This window comes from Acinonyx jubatus, chromosome D1 (assembly GCF_027475565.1).
Source record: "Acinonyx jubatus isolate Ajub_Pintada_27869175 chromosome D1, VMU_Ajub_asm_v1.0, whole genome shotgun sequence".
Classification (NCBI taxonomy): Eukaryota; Metazoa; Chordata; class Mammalia; order Carnivora; family Felidae; genus Acinonyx; species Acinonyx jubatus.
In genome coordinates this window covers 59631692-59651226 of record NC_069390.1, presented here as the reverse complement: position 1 = coordinate 59651226, position 19535 = coordinate 59631692, and the positions used below count along the sequence as shown (strand labels likewise).

General features: G+C 36.4%; 1 protein-coding gene across 3 annotated transcripts in view; it reads left to right on the top strand.

Moving 5' to 3' along the window:
• The window catches only part of RSF1 (remodeling and spacing factor 1), a 160114-nt gene that overhangs the window by 27319 nt on the left and 113260 nt on the right, over window positions 1-19535 (top strand). For 2 of the 3 annotated variants that reach the window (XM_027039859.2, XM_015078860.3), the window contains exon 2: window positions 15175-15266. In XM_027039859.2, the coding sequence (XP_026895660.1) occupies window positions 15175-15266 (92 nt within the window). Of the gene's footprint in view, window positions 1-11935; window positions 14248-15174; window positions 15267-19535 lie in introns of those variants that run through there. The other variant, XM_053203735.1, reaches the window with a different exon arrangement.

Below are 19535 nucleotides of genomic sequence, written 5' to 3'. Positions count from 1 at the left end.
GTGGTCAAAGCCATTTGACCTTTGTGGTCAAAATAAAGTATCTGTTGAAACTGTTCATTTCTGCCAATATAGCCTGAAAGTAGTTATAGACATTACATAAATGAGTAAGTGTGGCTGTGTTCCAGTAAAACAGTAGATCCTGAAATTTGAATTTCATGTAATTGCAATGTGTTTAAAATACTATTTTTTAAAAAAGTTTTTTTAATGTTTATATTTGAGAGAGAGAGAGTGCAAGTGGCAGAAGGGGCAGAGAGAGAGAATCTGAAGTAGGTTCCAGGCTCTGAGCTGTTAGCAGAGAGCCCAACATGGAGCTCGAACTTATGAGTCATGAGATCATGACCTGAGCCAAAGTGGGACACCTAACCGACTGAAGCATCCAGGCTCCCCTAAAAAAGATTTTTTTCTTTCTTTTGTAATTTTTTTTAATGTTTATTTATTTTTGAGCGAGACACAGACAGAACATGAGTGGGGGAGGGCCAGAGAGAGAGGGAGGCACAGAATCCGAAGCAGGCTCCAGGCTTCGAGCTGTCAGCACAGAGCCCGATGTGGGGCTAACTCACGAACTGTGAGATCATGACCTGAGCCGCAGTCGGACACTCAACCAACTGAGCCACCCAGGCGTCCCACCCCTAAAAATGATTTTTAAGTAATCTCTACACCCAGCTGGGGCTCCAACTGCCAACCCCGAGATCAAGAGTTGTGCGCTCTACCAACTGAGCTAGCCAGGTGCCCCACAAAATACTGTTTGTCTTTTTCTTTTTTCCCACCAACTCTTAAAAAAGTTAAATCATTCTTAGTTTGTGGGCTGTACAAAAACAGGTGACAAGATGCATTTGCCTTGTGAGCCTTAGTTTGCTAGACCTTGCTTGACCTAAACCTTCTGTCTCTCATCTGGTCACCACTAGCCAGCTGTGGTATTTGAGTTAAAATTAATTGAAATTAAAGAGATTGTCTGCGTGGGTAAAAAAGCAAGCCCAACTATATGCTATGAAAATCCACTTTAAATATATAGTTTGAAATGAAAGGATAGAAAATGGTATATTGTGCAAAGCTAATCATAAGAAAACTGGAATAGCTATACTAATACCAGAAAATGGAGACATCAGAACAAGGAACATGAGCAGTAATAAAAAGGGATATTTTGTAACACTAACAGGGCTAATTTCTCAGGAAGATACAATAATTCTGACTGTTTTCACCCAGTAACAGAGCTGAAAAATACATAATATAATCTAGATTATAAAGCATAAAGATACAATAAGTGCATACAGTATAATTCCATTTATATGAAGCTCTAGGAAAGACAAAGTTATAGTGAAAGAAGGCAGACCAGTGGTTGCCTTTGTCTGGGAGTGGGGTGACTGACTGGAATGGGGTTACAAGGGAACCATTTAGTCATTCTCTTCTGTTTTATATTTTGCTTATCTTAGTCTGTTCTCTTGTCATGTTAGGAAGCTTACTCATAAAAACCAGTTCATGGTTGGCCAGTTGTAAACTGGTAGCATGGGTAAAGTTGTTGATTGGGTGGCATAAGTGCACAATGCCAAAATGTATATTCCATTTTACATGTGTACCTTCACAATTTTAGAAATTTGTTATCTGTTTTATATCTGGTTCATTAAGAAACATTTTTTATTATTTATTTATTTATTCATTTGCTAGTCAGTCAGGTACTAGGGTTAGGAGAGTTTCATGTTTTTGAAAAATTTTATATTTTTTAATTTTTTAATGTTTATTTTTGAGAGACAGAGACCAAGCACAAGCGGGGGAGGGGCAGAGAGGGAGGGAGACAGAATCTGAAGCAGGCTCCAGGCTCCTTGCTGTCAGCACTGAGCCCGATAGCGGGCTTGAACTTATGAGCCGCGAGATCATGACCTGAACTGAAGTCGCTTAACCGACTGAGCCACCCAGGCACCCCAAAGTTGTTTTCTTTTGTTGTTTTTTTAAATCCAAATCAATCCATTCATTTAACAAGTCTTTATTGAATGTGTGGTATGTGGTGGGCACTGTCCCAGGTGCTGAAGATTCAGTCTTGTTTAACATGGGATAGAGTTGATCAAATAGGCATTTATGATACAATGTAATGCATAAGTAGAATCATTTTGGAATACCCATCAGGGGCACTTAATCCTGATAAGGTAAAAGAGTGATTTCCTGAGGGATCACCTTTCAAGGAGAGGGCAGAAGTGTAGGGTCTGCAAAGGACTTTAAAAGGAGGCAAAGAAATAAGAGGAGAAATCAGAAAAGTAGTGTCACAGGATAGCCAGGTTTCAAGAAGGAAGATCTGGTCACCAGTGTCACATGTTGCCAAATTAAGACAAAAACCAAAGCATCCATTTAGTTTAACTAATAGAAGTCAGATTATGGTGAGTTTGGAGCAAATGGGACAGGTAAGAAAGAGACTGAGTTCACAGACTTTTTTTTTTTTCTCCTTTTTTTTTTTTCCCCCAGAATGGTAGTAGCAGTGTGTGTTAGTCGGGAGGGGACTTTTTCAAAAAAAATCTCCACAAGTTCCTTACTCTTAATCTTGTTCTTTGAGGCCGGCAGTAGTTTAAAAAAATCCATTGAGGTTCATATGTAAGTGAATATACTTGTAAACTTAACTTCTAGTGGCTTTTTCACGGGACCCAGTTTTAGTAAACCACTCCTCTGAACATTTGTTTTTCTTTAAAATGAGTAGAACCTTAAGCCAACAGTTGTTTATTTTCATTTAGATTAGATTTTCTGTACAGAAGAACTAAGTATTGAGATAATGATGTTTCTTTGCCAACAGTGTAGAATAAGGGGAGGGGATGTTAGTTTTTCAGCATAACTGAACAATCTCATTCAACACTTGCAAAAACATAATTAAGATCTCAGCTATCTTGAACCTTTGGGAGGAAGGGTTCTTTAAACTGGTATATGTCTATGCCTTTTGGGTTCTCTGTAAACTTGTTGAATGTATTTGCAGAAATTTTTATGTTTACATTTTTCTTAGGATGTCCATAGCTTTCATTCAAATCTAAGAGGTTGTCTTATGTTAGATTTCCCAACAAGCAAACTCTGAGACAAAAATGTGTGCGCACATAGTTTATTTGGGAAGCACTGCCAGGAAACAGATAGGTTAGATCATATGTCAGGTTTATCCCAGCCCTGATTCAGGGCTGCTCTCAGGAAGGGTTAACTGCCTTGCCCTGTAGTCAGAAAGGCCTTGCACATGGTTGCAGGTTAGCCTGCACTGGAGTCCTAATTGCTATGAGGGTAAAGGTGAGGTGCCTCCAGCATCTGCTGCAGAGGTAACAGTACAATGTAATTTCATTTCTTGGTTAATTTGAAATATTTAAAAATTTGGATTTTTGAAGAATTTTTTTTTAAAGTAATCCCTACACCCAACGTGGGGCTCAAACTCATGACTCTGAGATCAAGAGTCACATGCCTGTACCGACTGAGCCAGCCAGGCACCCCAAAATATTTAAAAATTATTTGATGGAAATTCTATGACATTAAGGAACTATTAATATTTAGGTAGTAATGATGGTATTCTGGTTATTTTTAAAGAGTTTATATCCCTTAGAGATACATAGTGCAATATTTGTGGATGAAATGATACCTGGAATTTGGTTTAAAATGACATATTGGAGGGGGAAAAAGTCTCTTGGTCATACGTTGATTATCACTGAAGTTGTGTGATGAGTTCATGGGTTTTATTATGCTAGTCTCTATTTTGGGATTTGTTTCAACATTTCTTAATAAAGGGTTTTTTTTTGTATGTGTGTATGCTTTTTCCTTTTTTTAAATTCAAGTATAATTAACATACAGTATTATATTAGTTTCCGATATATAATATAGTGATTCAGCAATTCTTTATGTTACTTGGTACTCACCACAATAAACATACCGTTGATCCTCTTCACCTATTTGACCCATCCCCCCCCACCTCTCTTCTGGCAACAACCAGTTCTCTATATTAAAGAGTCTGTTTCCTATTTGTCTTTTTGTTTGTTTGTTTTGTCTCTTGAATTCCACATACGAATGAAATCATATGGTATTTGTCTTTGATGGACATATTTTACTTCGCATAATACCCTCTAGGTCCAGCCACGTTCTTGCAAATGGCAAGATTTGATCCTTTTATGGCTAATGTTCCATTGCATATGTACCACATCTTTATCCATTCATCTATGGATGGACACCTGGGCTGCTCCCATTTCTGGCTATTGTAAATAATGCTGCAATAAACATAAGGGTACATGTATCTTTTCAAATTAGGTGAGTTTTTTTGTTTTGTTTTGTTTTGTTTGTGTAAATACCCAGTAGTGGAATTACTGTATCATATGGTAATGCTATTTTTAATTTTTGAGACACCTCCATCCTATTTTCCACAGTGGCTACACTAGTTTGGATTCCCACCAACAGTGTATGGAGGGTTCCTTTTTCTCCACATCCTCAACAATACTTGTTATTTTTTGTGTTTTTGATTTTGGTCATTCTGACAGGTGTGAGGTGATAGCTCATTGTGGTTTTGATTTCCATTTCCCTGACAATTAGTGACATTGAACACCTTGATTTGGTGTTGTTTTCTTCTAAAATGTTCAGTGGTACCATTTTGCTAAATAGAAATATCTCTATCTGAAGTTAAAGAAGTTCCAGGTCATGTGAGTAGTTAAATAACTAGTAAAAGACAACAAGAAACACATGGACTGTTTTTTTCCCCCTTATATTGTAGAGTTATCAAATGTGCACATGAACAAATCAGTTCCTTTAGAAGTCTTCAGGCAGAATCTAATTTTTTATTACTCTTGTTTTGCTGATGTTTTAATTGCATTTACTTAAAAATCACCAACATTTTATTCAGATACCCTGGTTTACTTAATAATCATTTTTAGCAGTCAGCTGGCTGGCCCCCAAATAAGGTGTCATTGTTTTGCTTTTAATAAGACGTGAACACCGTCTGGTGGTGAATAACAGTAACTTTGGTTTGTATTGTTTTAGGGTTTATAATAGTGTTTTGATATGCATTTTCTTGTTCATTGAAATAACTATAGATATTACAGTCTTACCCATTTCTTGTCTGTGTCTAATGCCAAGATTTCAAGACACTAAGATGACATAGTATGTTACTCATCTAGCTATCTCTGTTTGTTAAATGAATGTTGATTGAAGGAAAAGTATAAACTGGTCACTTGTTAGCAAGGAATAGACTATACATTTCACAAAGAAATGGAGGCCTTTTCTTTTCTTTTCTTTTCTTTTTCTTTTTCTTTTTTTTTTAAGTAATCTCTGCACCCAATGTGCTTGAACTCACAACTCCAGGGATCAGTCTACCAATTGAGCCAGTCAGGTGCCCTTATATAGGTATTTACTTAAACACACAGACTTCATTATTTGCTCCTATATACAGATTCCCATGGGAGCATTCACCTCTTCCATTTCTCCCCTCAAAAGGGAGAGAAAGGGATAAACATAAACTGCAAATAAGTTGTCTTGAATTGGTGATATCGCCTGATGGCTCACACAGTGAACCCAAAGCCACTTTTGCCGTGTTTTTTATCCACTTCCTCATCACTTTCCTGCCTACTGTTAGTTCACATAATTTCTCTTTGACACCTGTAGCAACTCTCTTTTTCTCTAGCAGCAGCAGAACTGTTTTACTTTCTTCCTTCTCTCCCTGTTGTTTTCCTTCTCCTTTATTTTCTTGCCTCTGTTCCAGTTCATCAAGTCCTTGAGTGAATCAGGAACTGTGCTTGGTACTGAGAATACGGTGATGAAAAAGGCAGTTGGATCTGGCCCTTGTCTTCATGGAGCTTACATCTGAGGATGGGAGAGAGTAGGAAGAAGAGATAGATGGTAGATAATTACAAAGTGAGACTTAACGATAATTAAGACTATATGATATTAATATTACTCTCACTGAGAACATATACTATTGTGGATTTTGTTTTTATAGTTATAAGTTTCCAGAAAGCAATTTGGAAGTGGAGTGACTATTTTAAAATTTTACCTGTAAGATGGATTGGAAAATAGTGGTGGTGGCACTGTGTTGTGAGTCTAGTTAATGCCACTGAGGTGTACACTTAAAAATGGTTAAAATGTTAATTTTATGTTATTTGTATTGTACCACAATTTAAAAAGTTAATTATGTAATAAAAGAAAACCCATTAATTTGTATACTTTAAATGGATTTAAATGGAGCTGTGCAGAAGGGGTGGCTTGATTCGTCTTCTGAACTGTTTCTCTATTCATTTAATACTTTAAGAAACATTAGAGTACTGGGCTTGGAAGGTTTGGGCTCTTGCCTGGCCTCTGCTTGGTGGTAGGCAATTCACATCATATCTTTGTTAACTAAATTTTCTAGTCTGTTAGATAGTGTGAATTAGATCATTGCTTTCAGTTGAAAAATTCTAAGATCCCATGATTGACTGTTGTGTTATTATTAGGCAATTAATACCTCCCTCAATACCTGGACATAGGCATTAAACAATAGAGCTGGAGGACTTTAGATCAACTTTATATGGACAAGGAAATTGAAGTTTGCACCTCTTTCTCCTGACTGTGTCTAATGCTTTTCATAATACATACATAATAGAACTTTTAAGTATTAGTTGAAATATTAAGTATAGGCTTTTAAGTGAAACATGGACATTTGAAATGATGAAGAGTATCAGAAATAAGACATGATACAAATAAATTTATTTGATTTATTATTAAATGTGTGTATGTGTTCCTTTTCTGACTTAGTATGGTTAAACAAAAAGTGGTTTCTGCTTTTAAAAATGAACAAATTAATTATGGGGTGCCTGGGTGGCTCAGTCAGTTGGGTGTCTGACTCGGCTCAGGTCATGATCTCGCAGTCTGTGAGTTCGAGCCCCGCATTGGGCTCTGTGCTGTCAGTTCAGAGCCTGGAGCTTTCTTCAGATTCTGTGTCTCCCTCTCTCTGTCCCTTCCCCACTCACCCTCTGTCTTGTTCTGTGTCTCAAAAAATGAATAAACGTTAAAAAAAATTTTTGTTTTAATTTAAAAATGAACAAATTATTTGGGATCACATTGAAGACAAGTATATAGTAGGTACTTCCTGATCAAGATTGGTGAAGGTGCTTGTTAGAAACTTTCTACATTTTGCACTTTTCCTTGAGGGCACTTCTCTGCATCTATGCTGCTGCAGCCTTATCCTGGGCCATCATCATCTCTTGCTGAAGTGTGGCAGTAGCCTCCTAATTAGTAGTATTTGCTTCCCTCTCATTCATTCCTCACAGAGCAACCAAAGTGACCTCCACATCTCCTTTACCTTTTTAAATTATGGAAAATGTGAAAGATACGAAAGTAGAAAGTTGTATAATGAACTTCCATGTACCCATCACCCCCCCCCCACTTTGGTACAATGTTGTGATTTTGTTTCATCTGTAACTCCATCTACTACCCCCCCCGCCCCACCCCCGCCAGCTTCCTAGATTATTTTGAAGCAGATCCTAGATACAGAATGATCTTTTAAAAACTTGGATCGTGAATCTTTCCTAAATTTCTCTCTCAAGTTCTTATAACACTTACAATAAAATCTCAACTCTTTCCATGGCACCCAAGGCTTTATAGGATTTGGCTCCTGCTTACTTCTTCACCAGCCACACTAGAAGCTTTTGGCGGCCTCAGGACTTCTGTATAGGCATTTCCTTGTGGCTAGCATTCTCTTCTCTACCTTGGCTTGGTTGGCTGCTTCTTTAAGGTCTCATCTTTATTAACGGTTTTACCGTTTATAAAATGTTTCCCTAAAATGTTAGCAATTGATGCGTCTAGGCGAAGGGCGTACTAGTCTTTGAATTTTTCACTGTTGGAGTTTGTTGGGGGAAAGGTCCTCCTCTCCCTTAAATACTGTCACATTACTATTTCTTTTCAAATTTATTTAGGGTCTTTCACTCCTATTCTCCACCCTTCAAGTCCTCTGTGATTATTAAGCAGAGAGAAAAGAGAGAAGGGAAATAAAATCATCTGATTAGAGGTGAAGGCATATGGTACTGGAAGCCATGGTCTCTAGTATCTCAGATTCCCTCTGCCAGGACGTTGTTCCTTACGTGTAAGGAAAAGGAAGCCCCTTAAAGACCGACTAATGTGAGTGTGGCTCACATCATTTTACCCAGAAAGAGGTCTTTCCTCTCCATAAGAAATATCTACCTTCTCCTTTGGGAAGGAGTGCTGAATTGCTGGTTATCACAACCTCCAACCATGCTGATTACTTCCAGTACACTGATTACTTTCTTTCTTTTTTTTTTTTTTTAATTTTTTTTAATGTTTTTATTTATTTTTGAGACAGAGAGAGACAGAGCATGAGCAGGGGAGGGGCAGAGAGAGGGGGAGACGCAGAATCTGAAGCAAGCTCCAGGCTCTGAGCTGTCAGCACAGAGCCCAATGCGGGGCTCGAACTCACGGAGTGTGAGATCATGACCTGAGCTGAAGTTGGACGCTCAACCGACTGAGCCACCCAGGCACCCCTGATTACTTTCTTTGTAGCGGAGACATTTTCATAGTTTGGGTTCTTAAATAATCTGAACCATGTTTGGTTTCTCTACCTGTAGGAGAACAGCAGTATGATTCTAAATGAAACAAACCTAAAGTGGAGCAGCAGATACCCGTTGGTTTATCTGCCTGCATACTAGGTCTTCTTGGATTTATTTTTTTCCACTGTGGTAATAAGCTGAGCTTAGTGATTTATATTATACTTACTTGGCTTCTCTGAACTGTGGCTTTTTGGAGAGTGGCCTAAATTACAGTTCATTGTCTGAACTGTTCCTCTGCTTTTCAGAAAATTTTAGGATGATTGATTAAATGAATTATTTGAAGATAAGGTATATAAATGCATAATAGTTATTTCAAGGATCAAGTGGTCTGTGGGAATAGTCTCATTATTGCTAATGAATTTGCTAATGTGTGCTCCCTCAACAGAGTTTGGAAAAAACTGAGCAATAAGTAAAAGTTTATTGTTAGGTTATCTTTTAATCATCATATCTGAAATCAGTGTTCTTTGATCAGTAACCTATATGAAATCAACTATTTGGGGACTGTAAATGTATCTTTGCTTACAAGCATAGAGGAAGTTTAGGGGTGTCTGGGTGGCTCAGTCAGGCAGCGTCCAACTCTTGATTTCTGCTCAGGTCATGATTTCATGGTTCATGGGATCTAGTGCTGTGTCAGGCTCTGTGCTGACAGTGTGGAGCCTGCTTGGGATTCTCTCTCTGCCCCTTCCCTGCTTCTGCATGCACTCGTGTGCTCTCTCTCAAAATAAACTAAAAAAAAAAAAAACATAGAAGAAGTTTAAGTAAAACTTTATTGAGAAATGAGAAGAATTCTATCATGTAGTTATTATGAGTTGCTGTGAATTTTGACTATTTAGAAAGCAAAATTATAAGTAGTAAGACTGGGACTGCAGAAGCAGTAGCATTCTTAAGGCTTGGTGCTGGAAAGATGCTTAGAAAAATGTCCAAATATAGGGGCGCCTGGGTGGCTCATTCGGTTGAGCATCTGACTGAGCATTCGACTCAGGTCATGATCTCACGGTTCATGGGTTCGAGCCTGCGTCAGCCTCTGTGCTGACAGCTTGGAGCCTGGAGACAGCCTGGATTCTGTCTCTCTCTCTCCGCCTCTCTTTCCCTCCCTGTCTCTCTCTGCCTCTCCTCCACTCACATTCTGTTTCTTTGTCTCTCAAAAATAAACATTAAAAAATAATGTTAAAAAAGAGAAAAATGTCCAAATATAGAACATCTTTGGGTGATTGGATCAGTAATGCAGTCTGGGATTCTGCCACTTTCTGCTGCTTCATGCCTACATCATCTTGGCAGGGCCTTCCTGAATTCGCACAACCCTGACCTTTTCTTCTGCTCCACAGTCTTTCACCTCCTGAGGCCTTATGAAAGAAATGGGTCAGTTAAAGGTTATGTATCATATCTATCTAGTGAAAGGTTCAGCTGTGACAAAACCTATATTTTTCAGAATGACGTGAAGTTGGTTAATAGATACATTTAGAGAAGGAAGTTAATAATTATCTTAATGCTTGGGAAATGAGACTATTTAGAAAATGTTCCAGGTGATAAATAAGTGAATTTACAGATTGTCACTGTGTGTTTTAGAAAACGATCATGTGTTTTAAAAATATAATTGATAATTTACAGCTTCACTGTCCAAAATCATAGCCACTTGCTACACGTGGATATTTAAATTTAATTTAAAAAATTAAAAGTTAGTACCTAAAATTAGTACCTAAAATTAAAGTTAGTACCTAAATTTAGTACCTAAAAGTTAGTACCTAAAATTAAAGTTTAGTACCTCAGTTTTATTAGCCACATATCAAGCCATATAGATGACTCTGTATTGGAAAGGACAGATATAGACTATTTCTGTTCATCATAGAATGGTCTCTTGAATAGATAGCATGTTTAGAGAATACAGAGTATGGGAATTTTAATATTTTCAATTTAACCACGATGTTGATTATAATTTTACTGTTGAAGTTTTTGCCTGTTTCTTACCAATTGACAAAATATTAAGAGCCACTAATGTCCATAAAGATCACCAGCTTGTCAGTTCTATTTGAAACAAAATATATAAACAAATTAGTTGTTAACTAGATTTACTGTGGTGATCATTTTGTAATATATACAAGTATTCAATTAAGTTGTATATCTGAAATTAATTTGTCAATTATCTCAAAAATGTAAGTAAGTTATAAGTAAATTGTGGGTTATACATTTTAGTTTTAAATATACTAGCTCTGTATGATCCACTATAGTAGCCACTAGACATAAATGGCTCTTGAGCACTTGAATATGGCTAGTGTGAACTGAGATGTGCTGTAAGTGTAAAATGTACAATATGTTTTTAATACTTAGTACAAAAAATAAGATGTAAATTGAATGAAGGGGGGGGTCTAAAGGTACAGACTTCCAGGTATAAAATAAATAAATCATGGGAATATAATGTGCAGCATGGTGACTACAGTTAGTAATACCGTATTGCATGTTTGAAAGTTGCTGAGAATAAATCTTAAACATTCTCCTTACAAAATTTTTTTGCAGTCATGTAAGGGTAATAGATGTTAACTAGATTTACTGTGATCATTTTACAAGGTATACAAATACTGAACCACTATGTTGTACATATGAAACTAATATGGAGCTCCTGGGTGGCTGGGTCAGTTGAGCACCCATCTTCAGCCCAGGTTATGATCTCACGGTTTGTGGATTCGAGCCCTGCGTCAGGCTCTGCACTGACAGCTCAGAGCCTAGAGCCTGCTAAAGTTTCTGTGTCTCCCTTTCTCTCTCTGTCCCTCCCCTACTCATGTTCCGTGTGTCCCTCTCCCTCTCTGTCTCTCTTAAAAATAAATAAACATTAAAAAATAAAAAAAACTGATACAATGTTATGTGTCAGTTATATCACTTTATATATTTATTTTAATATTTATTTATTTTTGAGAGTGACAGAGCATGGGGGAAGGGGAAGAAATGGCGGGGGGCGGGGAGGGACAGAGGATCCGAAGTGGGCTTTGCATTGCAGCAGCAAGCCCCATGTGGGACTTGAACTCATGAACCATGAGATCATGACCTTAGCTAAAGCCGGACCACCTTCACAATTTAAAAAAATAAATAAAAATATTAAGTGAAAAAAATTTTAAATACCTGGTATTTTAAATCTTGAGTATATATTGAAATAACATTCGGATATGTAGTATTAAATAAAATATATTATTAAAATTAATTTTGACTTATTTTTATGAATGAACTACTAGAAAATTTGAAATTATGTGACTCATCTTATATTTCTGTTGGACAGTGCTGTGCAAGAGCCAATGGCCTAATAAGCAAATCAAGTACTCTGTAATTTATTTCTTTATATATATATATATATATATATATATATATAAAATTTATTTCTGTATGCCTAAATCAATAATGTCTACAGTTGCCAAGTGGGATGAAATCCTTTTTTTTGGCATACATTTATTTCTGTCCTTTTAGATTTTTAGAAATATAGTAGTACTAATTATATCAATTTTTTTGTGTGTGATTTCATGTATCTTTATGATAATGGAAGACATGTATAAAGCACTGATGCAAAGCTTTTAGCCAGCTGCTAAGGAAATGATACAGGCAGAATGAATACTTTGGACATTCCAAGGATAAACATGTTGCTGGAATCATTAAAAGGCTATCACAGAGACTTTGGGCCTTTTATTGATAAGACGTAGAAAGATAAATACAATTCAAGTGGGAGAAAACAGTAAACTAGAAGGCTTGAATAGAGCCCAGATAGGTAGTGGACTGTGTATGCTTAGTGAACAGGCCAGAATCCTGTTTTGATTTGAATGAAGGATTTCAGTGTAAAAGTGAGAGAGTGATTGAAGAGTTAGGGTGAGACTGACTTTAAGACTCTGAGGCTAGAGTAAGAAATCTGGATGAGTTTAATATAGTTATTTAGGAGCCAGAAAAGATGTCGATGAATGGGAAGTGTTATGAAAACAGTATTTTTGGAAGATTGGTTATAAGAGACTATCATAGTTATTTTTTTGAAGTGAGAAGGTACAGTAATATCCTAGAGAAAGTGGGGGAAATAGGGCACAGGGTTGAGATATCTAAAGGCTGAATCATCAAGACTGTTGTGTTTGGGAAAGCGGAAAAGGAGAAATTGAAACAGACTTTGGTTCCACAAGTGTCATAACAAAAATAAAGATGTTTTAGCTTTATGTATTTTACAGCTTTAAAACTGTAAAATAGCTAATGTTGCCCTTTACAGATGAGGAATTTGAGATGCAGTATTCACCAGAAAAATCATGATCACCTTATATTAAGCTGACAATTGAGCCCTTGTCTTTTTCTTCCTACTGTGTTGTCATTGGAGTCTACTCACTTACCCAAGCCGGTGCCTCAGGTTTTCTTGACTCTCGCTATAGCTTTGCACAAGCAGTCAATCACTAAGTTGTATTATTTGTTTCCTAAATATTTCTCAGATCTGCCTAATTCTGTCTGTACTACCTCTACCTATGTTCACGTTACTCCCATCTTTCTGGGTTGATATTTTCTGGAATTTACATCTTATCTCTGCCTTGCATCCACCTCCCAAAACAAGCAAGGAAATAAAAGCAATCTGTTTTCCTACAATTCACTTGCTTTCTAAAGTGCAGAGAAAGCACTCTCTTGTCTAAATTTTTAAATGTAAATTTCTTAGCCTGGACTTACAAAGCTCTTTATGATGATGTCCTTTTTCCATGCCTCCAGTTCCATGATCACTTCTTTTTCAGTCTTTTGCATCTGCTGTTACTCCTGTAAGTAAGGTCCTTTCTCCCCTTTTCTCTGCCTCACCCTCAATCCCAAGTTCAGGTTTGAACTTAGAATAATAGTCTACTTGTCTGTAACCACCCGTCCTATGCTTCTTTCCACCACCACCACCCCACCTCCAACCCACGATCCACTGTCTAACGCCCTAAAAAGACTCACATGAGTAGGCCCACTAAGGATATTTTTTCTTGTTTAGTAATAGTGGTCCCACAGAAATTTATTGAATGGGTCAGTGTTTTTATACTGCAGAGTTGTTTCAAGTTAAAATTAGCTTAGTGGAGAGTGAAGAGTCTAAAAGAATGACTGAAAATTAGTCCATCATTTCCCACCCTGTTCTTAAGAGCACTTGTATCCTAAGATAAGCTAGTGTTGTATGTATGTTTCACACAAAATTCCATGGATATTAGGTGGATGTTGAAGATTATATCCTTGGATATTCACGTGCACACAAGATCCATCAATAAAGTTGTCAAGAAGTCCTGCACTTAAAACAAAAAAAAGACCTTTGTTTTGATCCAGTATTTTTCTTTTCTTTCCTCTTTTTTTTAAATTTTTTAAGTTTATTTATTTATTTTGAGAGAGGGAGAGAGGGAGGGAGGTAATCCAAAGCAGGCTCCACGTTGTCAGCGCAGAGCCCAACGCAGGGCTTGAATCCACGAACCATGAGATCATGACCTGAGCCAAAACCGAGAGTTGGACACTTAACCGACTGAGCCACCTAGGCACCCCAATCCAGTATTTTTCTAATGTATTTGATTATGGAAACATTTTAGAGAGTATACCTCCTGTTTCTTAGTGGTATTTGGAAAATGCCAAATTTGATGGCTGTGTATGTGTGTCCTTTTATTTCCCTTCCGTCTAACAGATATAATTAAACAACATAATCACGTCATACCCAAGGGATATATGGAGGAACTCTGGCTGTTTACAGTTAGAAGAGAAAACCTGAGGGAAGGTAAAACAGTCTTCAAATATTTGAAGGTTCTAGGTGAAGAGGAATTGAAAATATTGTCTTTGAAACTAGAGAATAAGAGTAAGAACCAGGTGTAGGAAGGCAGATTTTGACTTTGTATAAGGCTTTCTAATAACTAGAACTTTGGAAGATAAGTCAGTGTTCTGTCCCGAAAGTTGTCAAGTGAAGATCCGGAGGGATGATGTAGAGGACTTTAGCCCATAGAGAAGGTATAGATTGAAAGAATAGTTTTGTGAAATAGGTTGAAAGCCATTGGACTGTTTCTGAGATATCCATATCCATATCCAACTTGGAATTTATATTCCTTGATTCTTTTCTAATTCTGTGAATCTGTGTCTTGGTCTGTAATGTCAGTAAAGTATACAAATACATGTTATGAGAAACAAACACTAGTAGAAATTGTGGTTGTATGGTTAAGGGCTTTTACTTGATGATATATTTTTTTTAATTGGCTTTATTTTTTAGAGCAGTTTTAGATTCACAGAAAAATAGAGCACAAAGTTCAAAGAGCACAAAGCACAAAGAGAGTTCACGTATATACTCTTTCTCAACACACGACCTCCACTATCCATATCCCCTGGCACCACAGAAGTACATTTGTTATAATTAATGAACCTACATTGACCTATCATTATCACTCAAAAATCCACAGTTTGCATTCGAGTTCATTCTTACTTGATAATGCTTTGAAAGAAAATGTGAATATTCCTGCTCATCTTTAAGAGAGTGGTTTTCAGTTATTTCTTGCCCTAGTTTAGTCTTTTCTGATTCAGAGGTCTAAAAGATAGTTAAAGTCAACATCATCTATTTTGAAAAAAGTATTCAGAGAAGGGGAAAGTTCTTTTTTTATCTTAAATGTTTATAAATGTTTTATTTTGTGAGCTAACAGTATTTTTTCTTTCTTTTAAGTACCAAAAGAATTGGTGGAGCTCCATTTGAAGTTGATGAGGAAGATTGGCAAATCTGTTACGGCAGACAGATGGGAAAAATATTTGATCAAGGTAAATATTAAAAATTACCTTCTCTGGGGCACCTGGGTGGTGCAGTTGGTTAAGCATCCGACTCTTGATTGCAGTTCAGGTCATGATCTCGCTGGCATGCTGGCATGGAGCCTGCTTAAGATTCTCTTCCTCCCTCTCTGCTTCTCTCTCCCTCCTCTCTCAAAAAATGTGCCTTCTCTGTTACTGAAATATTACTGTAGCATAAATTGATGTGTTTCATAATATGCTGAACTTTTAAAATGGTCTACTAAAAGTTGCAAAATATGACTTAGAATTCCATACAATTACTATCAGTATGTGATTCTTTTCTGCAACTACTAAGCCATAGTGTTTAGTCCTAAATTTGGGTTTCAGAGGTGTTATGTCCCTTTTGTGCCTAACACCGTGCCTAGGACTTTTCATGTCTTCTCTCATTTAATCCTTAAAACCATCCAGATAAATCAAGTAAGACATAAATAAGGCAAAGAAAGTTGTCATTCTTCCTTGAGATCACACTGTATGCATAGACACAGACAGAATTTGTCTGTTACTTAAATGGTAAGATGTCATAACACCTTTAAATCAGTATAGGAGATTACCAGTTACCAATAAGGCCAAAGCTATCCTTTAGTGAAAACAACCTGGGAAATCAGAATGCTTTACGATAAACCATTCAGGAAAAATGGTCTGAAATTGTATCCAAACTTTGAGACCTACACAATTTTTGGAAGCCCAAGCTGATAAATGTACCTACCTCCATGATATCTTTTGGTAATATTTTTAATTCTATAACATACCAGAATATTAGGTTATATTTTTTGGTATTTTGAAAACTGTATGATTTTCTTGTCTTTTAAAAAAATACATGTTTACCCATGTATTTTCATACCTGCTTTCTTTTTGGGGGAGGTACATATATGACTTCAGAGCACTATGAAAAGAGGAATCATCAGGGTATAAGAGTTGCTTGTTACGTTATTATAAAAATCACATGTGCTTTTCCATTTATTGGTGTATAACACATCATTCCAAATTAAGTGACATAACAATTTTAATCAGTTCACTGGTTCCTTTTCTGTTGGTTGAAAGCAGCCACAATTCTGGCCACATTTCAAGAGAGGAGATACAGACCCCAAACTAATGTTGAATGAAATCTCCAAAATATATTAAAACTGTGGATGATAACTGAGCAAATTTTTAACTATTCAAAGTGCTTTAGGGGTGCCTGGGTGGCTCGGTTAAGCATTCAACTTCAGCTCAGGTCATGAGCTCACAGTTCGTGGGTTCGAGCCCCACATTGGGCTCTGTGTTGACACCTCGGAGCCCGGAGCTTGCTTTGGATTTTGGGTCTCCCTCTCTCTCTGCCCCTCCCCACCTCATACTCGGTCTCTCTCTGTCTCTCAAAAATAAATAAACGTTTTTTAAAAAAAGTGCTTTAGGAAATACCAGTGAAATCGCTGTTGTGCCTTTAATAAAATATTTATTAATGGTTAAGAATCAAGTTTTGGAGCTTTAAAAGAGATGCTGGAATTTCAGGGCATTGATTTTTATATAATATCTTAAAGGGTATATAGTCCCTTGTAAATAAATGTGGGTTTGTTATCAAAGTGGGTTTATTTGTTTACATGTTCTGAGAATTTAGGTAGAAATATCTTGTATACTGTTCACATCTCTTGTTAAACTTTAGAACCATGGATAATCTACTTTGCACCGTTGTGTCTGTTTCTTCATAAAATGTGAGAAATGAGATGATTTTATAAACCCCTTTAGTTCTATGGTGAAAACTACAGGTTCTAGCTCATTTTTTTAAAAATCGAGATATATTCACATAACATAAAATTTGCCCTTTGAAAGTATGCAATTCAGTGTTTTTTAGTATATTCACAAGGTTGTGCAACTATCATCACTGTCTAAATCAGAACATTTTTATCACCTCAAAAAGGAACCCCATACTCATTAATAATTACTCTCCTTTCCTCTTGTCCTTATAAACTACTAATCTGTTTTCTGATTCTAGGAATTTGCCTATTCTGGACATTTCATATAAATAGAATCATACAATATGTGGCCTTTTGTGTCTGGTTTCTTTCACTTAGCATAATGTTTTCAAGTTTCATCCCTGTTAAAGGATGAATCAGCGCTTTGTTCCTTTCTATGCCTGAATAATGTTCCTTCGTATGGATATACCACTTTTTATTTATCTACTTACCAGTTTATGATATTAGGCTTGTTTCCATCTTTCGGCTATTATGAAAAGTGCTGCTGTGAGTAGACATGTGATTTCATTTCTTATATCTAGAGTGGAATTGCTGGGTCATATGGTAATTCTGTTTTGACTACTTAACTGCCAGACTGTTTTCCAAAGCTGCACCATTTTACAATTTCTCTAGCAATTTATGAGGGTTCCAGTTTTTCTACATCCTTCCTCATTAACACTTATGATTGATTGATTGATTGATTGATTTTAAGCATCCTAGTGGGGGTTCCCATGGTTTTGATTTACATTTTCCTTATGACTAAATTATGTTGAGTGTTCCTTTCATGTACTTGTGGGCCATTGTATATCTTTGAGAGAATGTGGAAAAATGCCTACTCCTATCCTTCTTTGTTTAGTTGGTTGTTCGTGTTTTTGTTCTTGAGTTTTAAGAGCTCTTTATATATTCTGCATGCTAGACCCTTACCAGATACATGATTTGCATACATTTTCTCCCATTTGGTGTTTTTTCTTTTACTTTCTGTGTAATGTTCTTCAATGCATGAAGGTTTTAATTTTGATGATATCCAATACAGTTTTTTCTTTTGTGGCTAGTGCTTTGGTGTCATATCTAAGAAACTATTGCCCAAACTAAGATCATAAAGATGTAATCCTCTAATTTGTTCTAACAGTTCTGTACTTTTAGCTTTTGTGTTTAGATCTATGATCTCTTTTAAGTTAATTTTTGTATATAAGATAGGGGTCCAACCACATCCTTTTGGGTGTGGATATCCAGTTAGTTATTCCATTACTGTTTGTTGAAAAGACCATTCTTTCCCATATTTGATTGCCTTGACAATCTTGTAAAAAGTCAATTCAACATAAATAGAAGGGTCTATTTCTGAAGTTGCTATTCTGTTGACTTCTGTGTCATCATTTATGCTGTCTTGATTATTAAAGCTTTGTAATAGGTTTTGAGTTGGTTCTTTTTCAAGATTGTTTGGACTGTTCTGCTTTCCTTGCATTTTCTTAATGAGTTTGAGGATCAGTTTGTTAATTTCTGCAAAAATGCCAGCTATGATTTATATAGGATTAGATATAATCTGTAGGTAAATTTGGGGAATATTAGGTTAACAAAAATAAGTCTTCTGATCCATGGATCAGGATGTCTTTCAAAATATTTAGGTCTTTAATTCCTTTCAAAAACGTTTCATAGTTTTCTGAGTCCAGTTTTATACTTATTTGTTCAGTTCTTCAGTATTTTCTTGGTTTGATGTTGTTATAAATGTAATTTTTTTCTTAACTTCATCTTCAGATCGTTCATTGCTAATGTGTGGAAATACACTAATTTTTGTATATTAATCTTGTGTCTTGCTTCTTTGTCAGACTATTAGCTCAAATAGTTTTATTGTAGATTTTTAAGACTTTCTATGTATGAGATGATATCATCTCCAAATCCAGATAGTTTTACTTCCTCCTTTCTAATCTGGACATACTTTATTTCTTTTTCTTGCGTAAGAAAACCAGAACCCCCGGTATACTGTCGTATAGAAATGGTGAGAGCAGACATCCTTTGTTCCTGATCCTTGGGGGAAATTTTTCAGTCTTTTAAGATTTAATATGATATTAGATATGTGTTGTTGTTTTTTTTTTTTAAGTTTATTTATTTTTGAGAGAGACTGAGAGAGCAAGCAGGGGAGGGGTGGAAAGAGAGGGAGAGAGACAATCCCAACCAGGCTTCACATTGTCAGTGCGGAGCCCGATGCAGGGCTTGAACTCATGAACTGTGAAATCATGGCCTGAACCAAAACCAAGAGTCGGGCACTTAACCGACTGAGCCACCCAGGCACCCCAGGTATATGTGTTTTTCATAAAGGTTCTTTATCAGACTAAGAAAGGTCTCTTCCTGGTATGTTGAATATTTTTTATCATGAAAGGTGTTAGGTTTTGTCAGATGTTTTTTCTGCATCTACTGAGATAATCATGTGGTTTTTCCCTTTATTAACATGGTGTATTGCATTGATTAATTTTCATATGTTGGGACTGTGCAGTCCTACAGTCTCACTTCATCGTGGTTCATAATCCTTTTTATATGT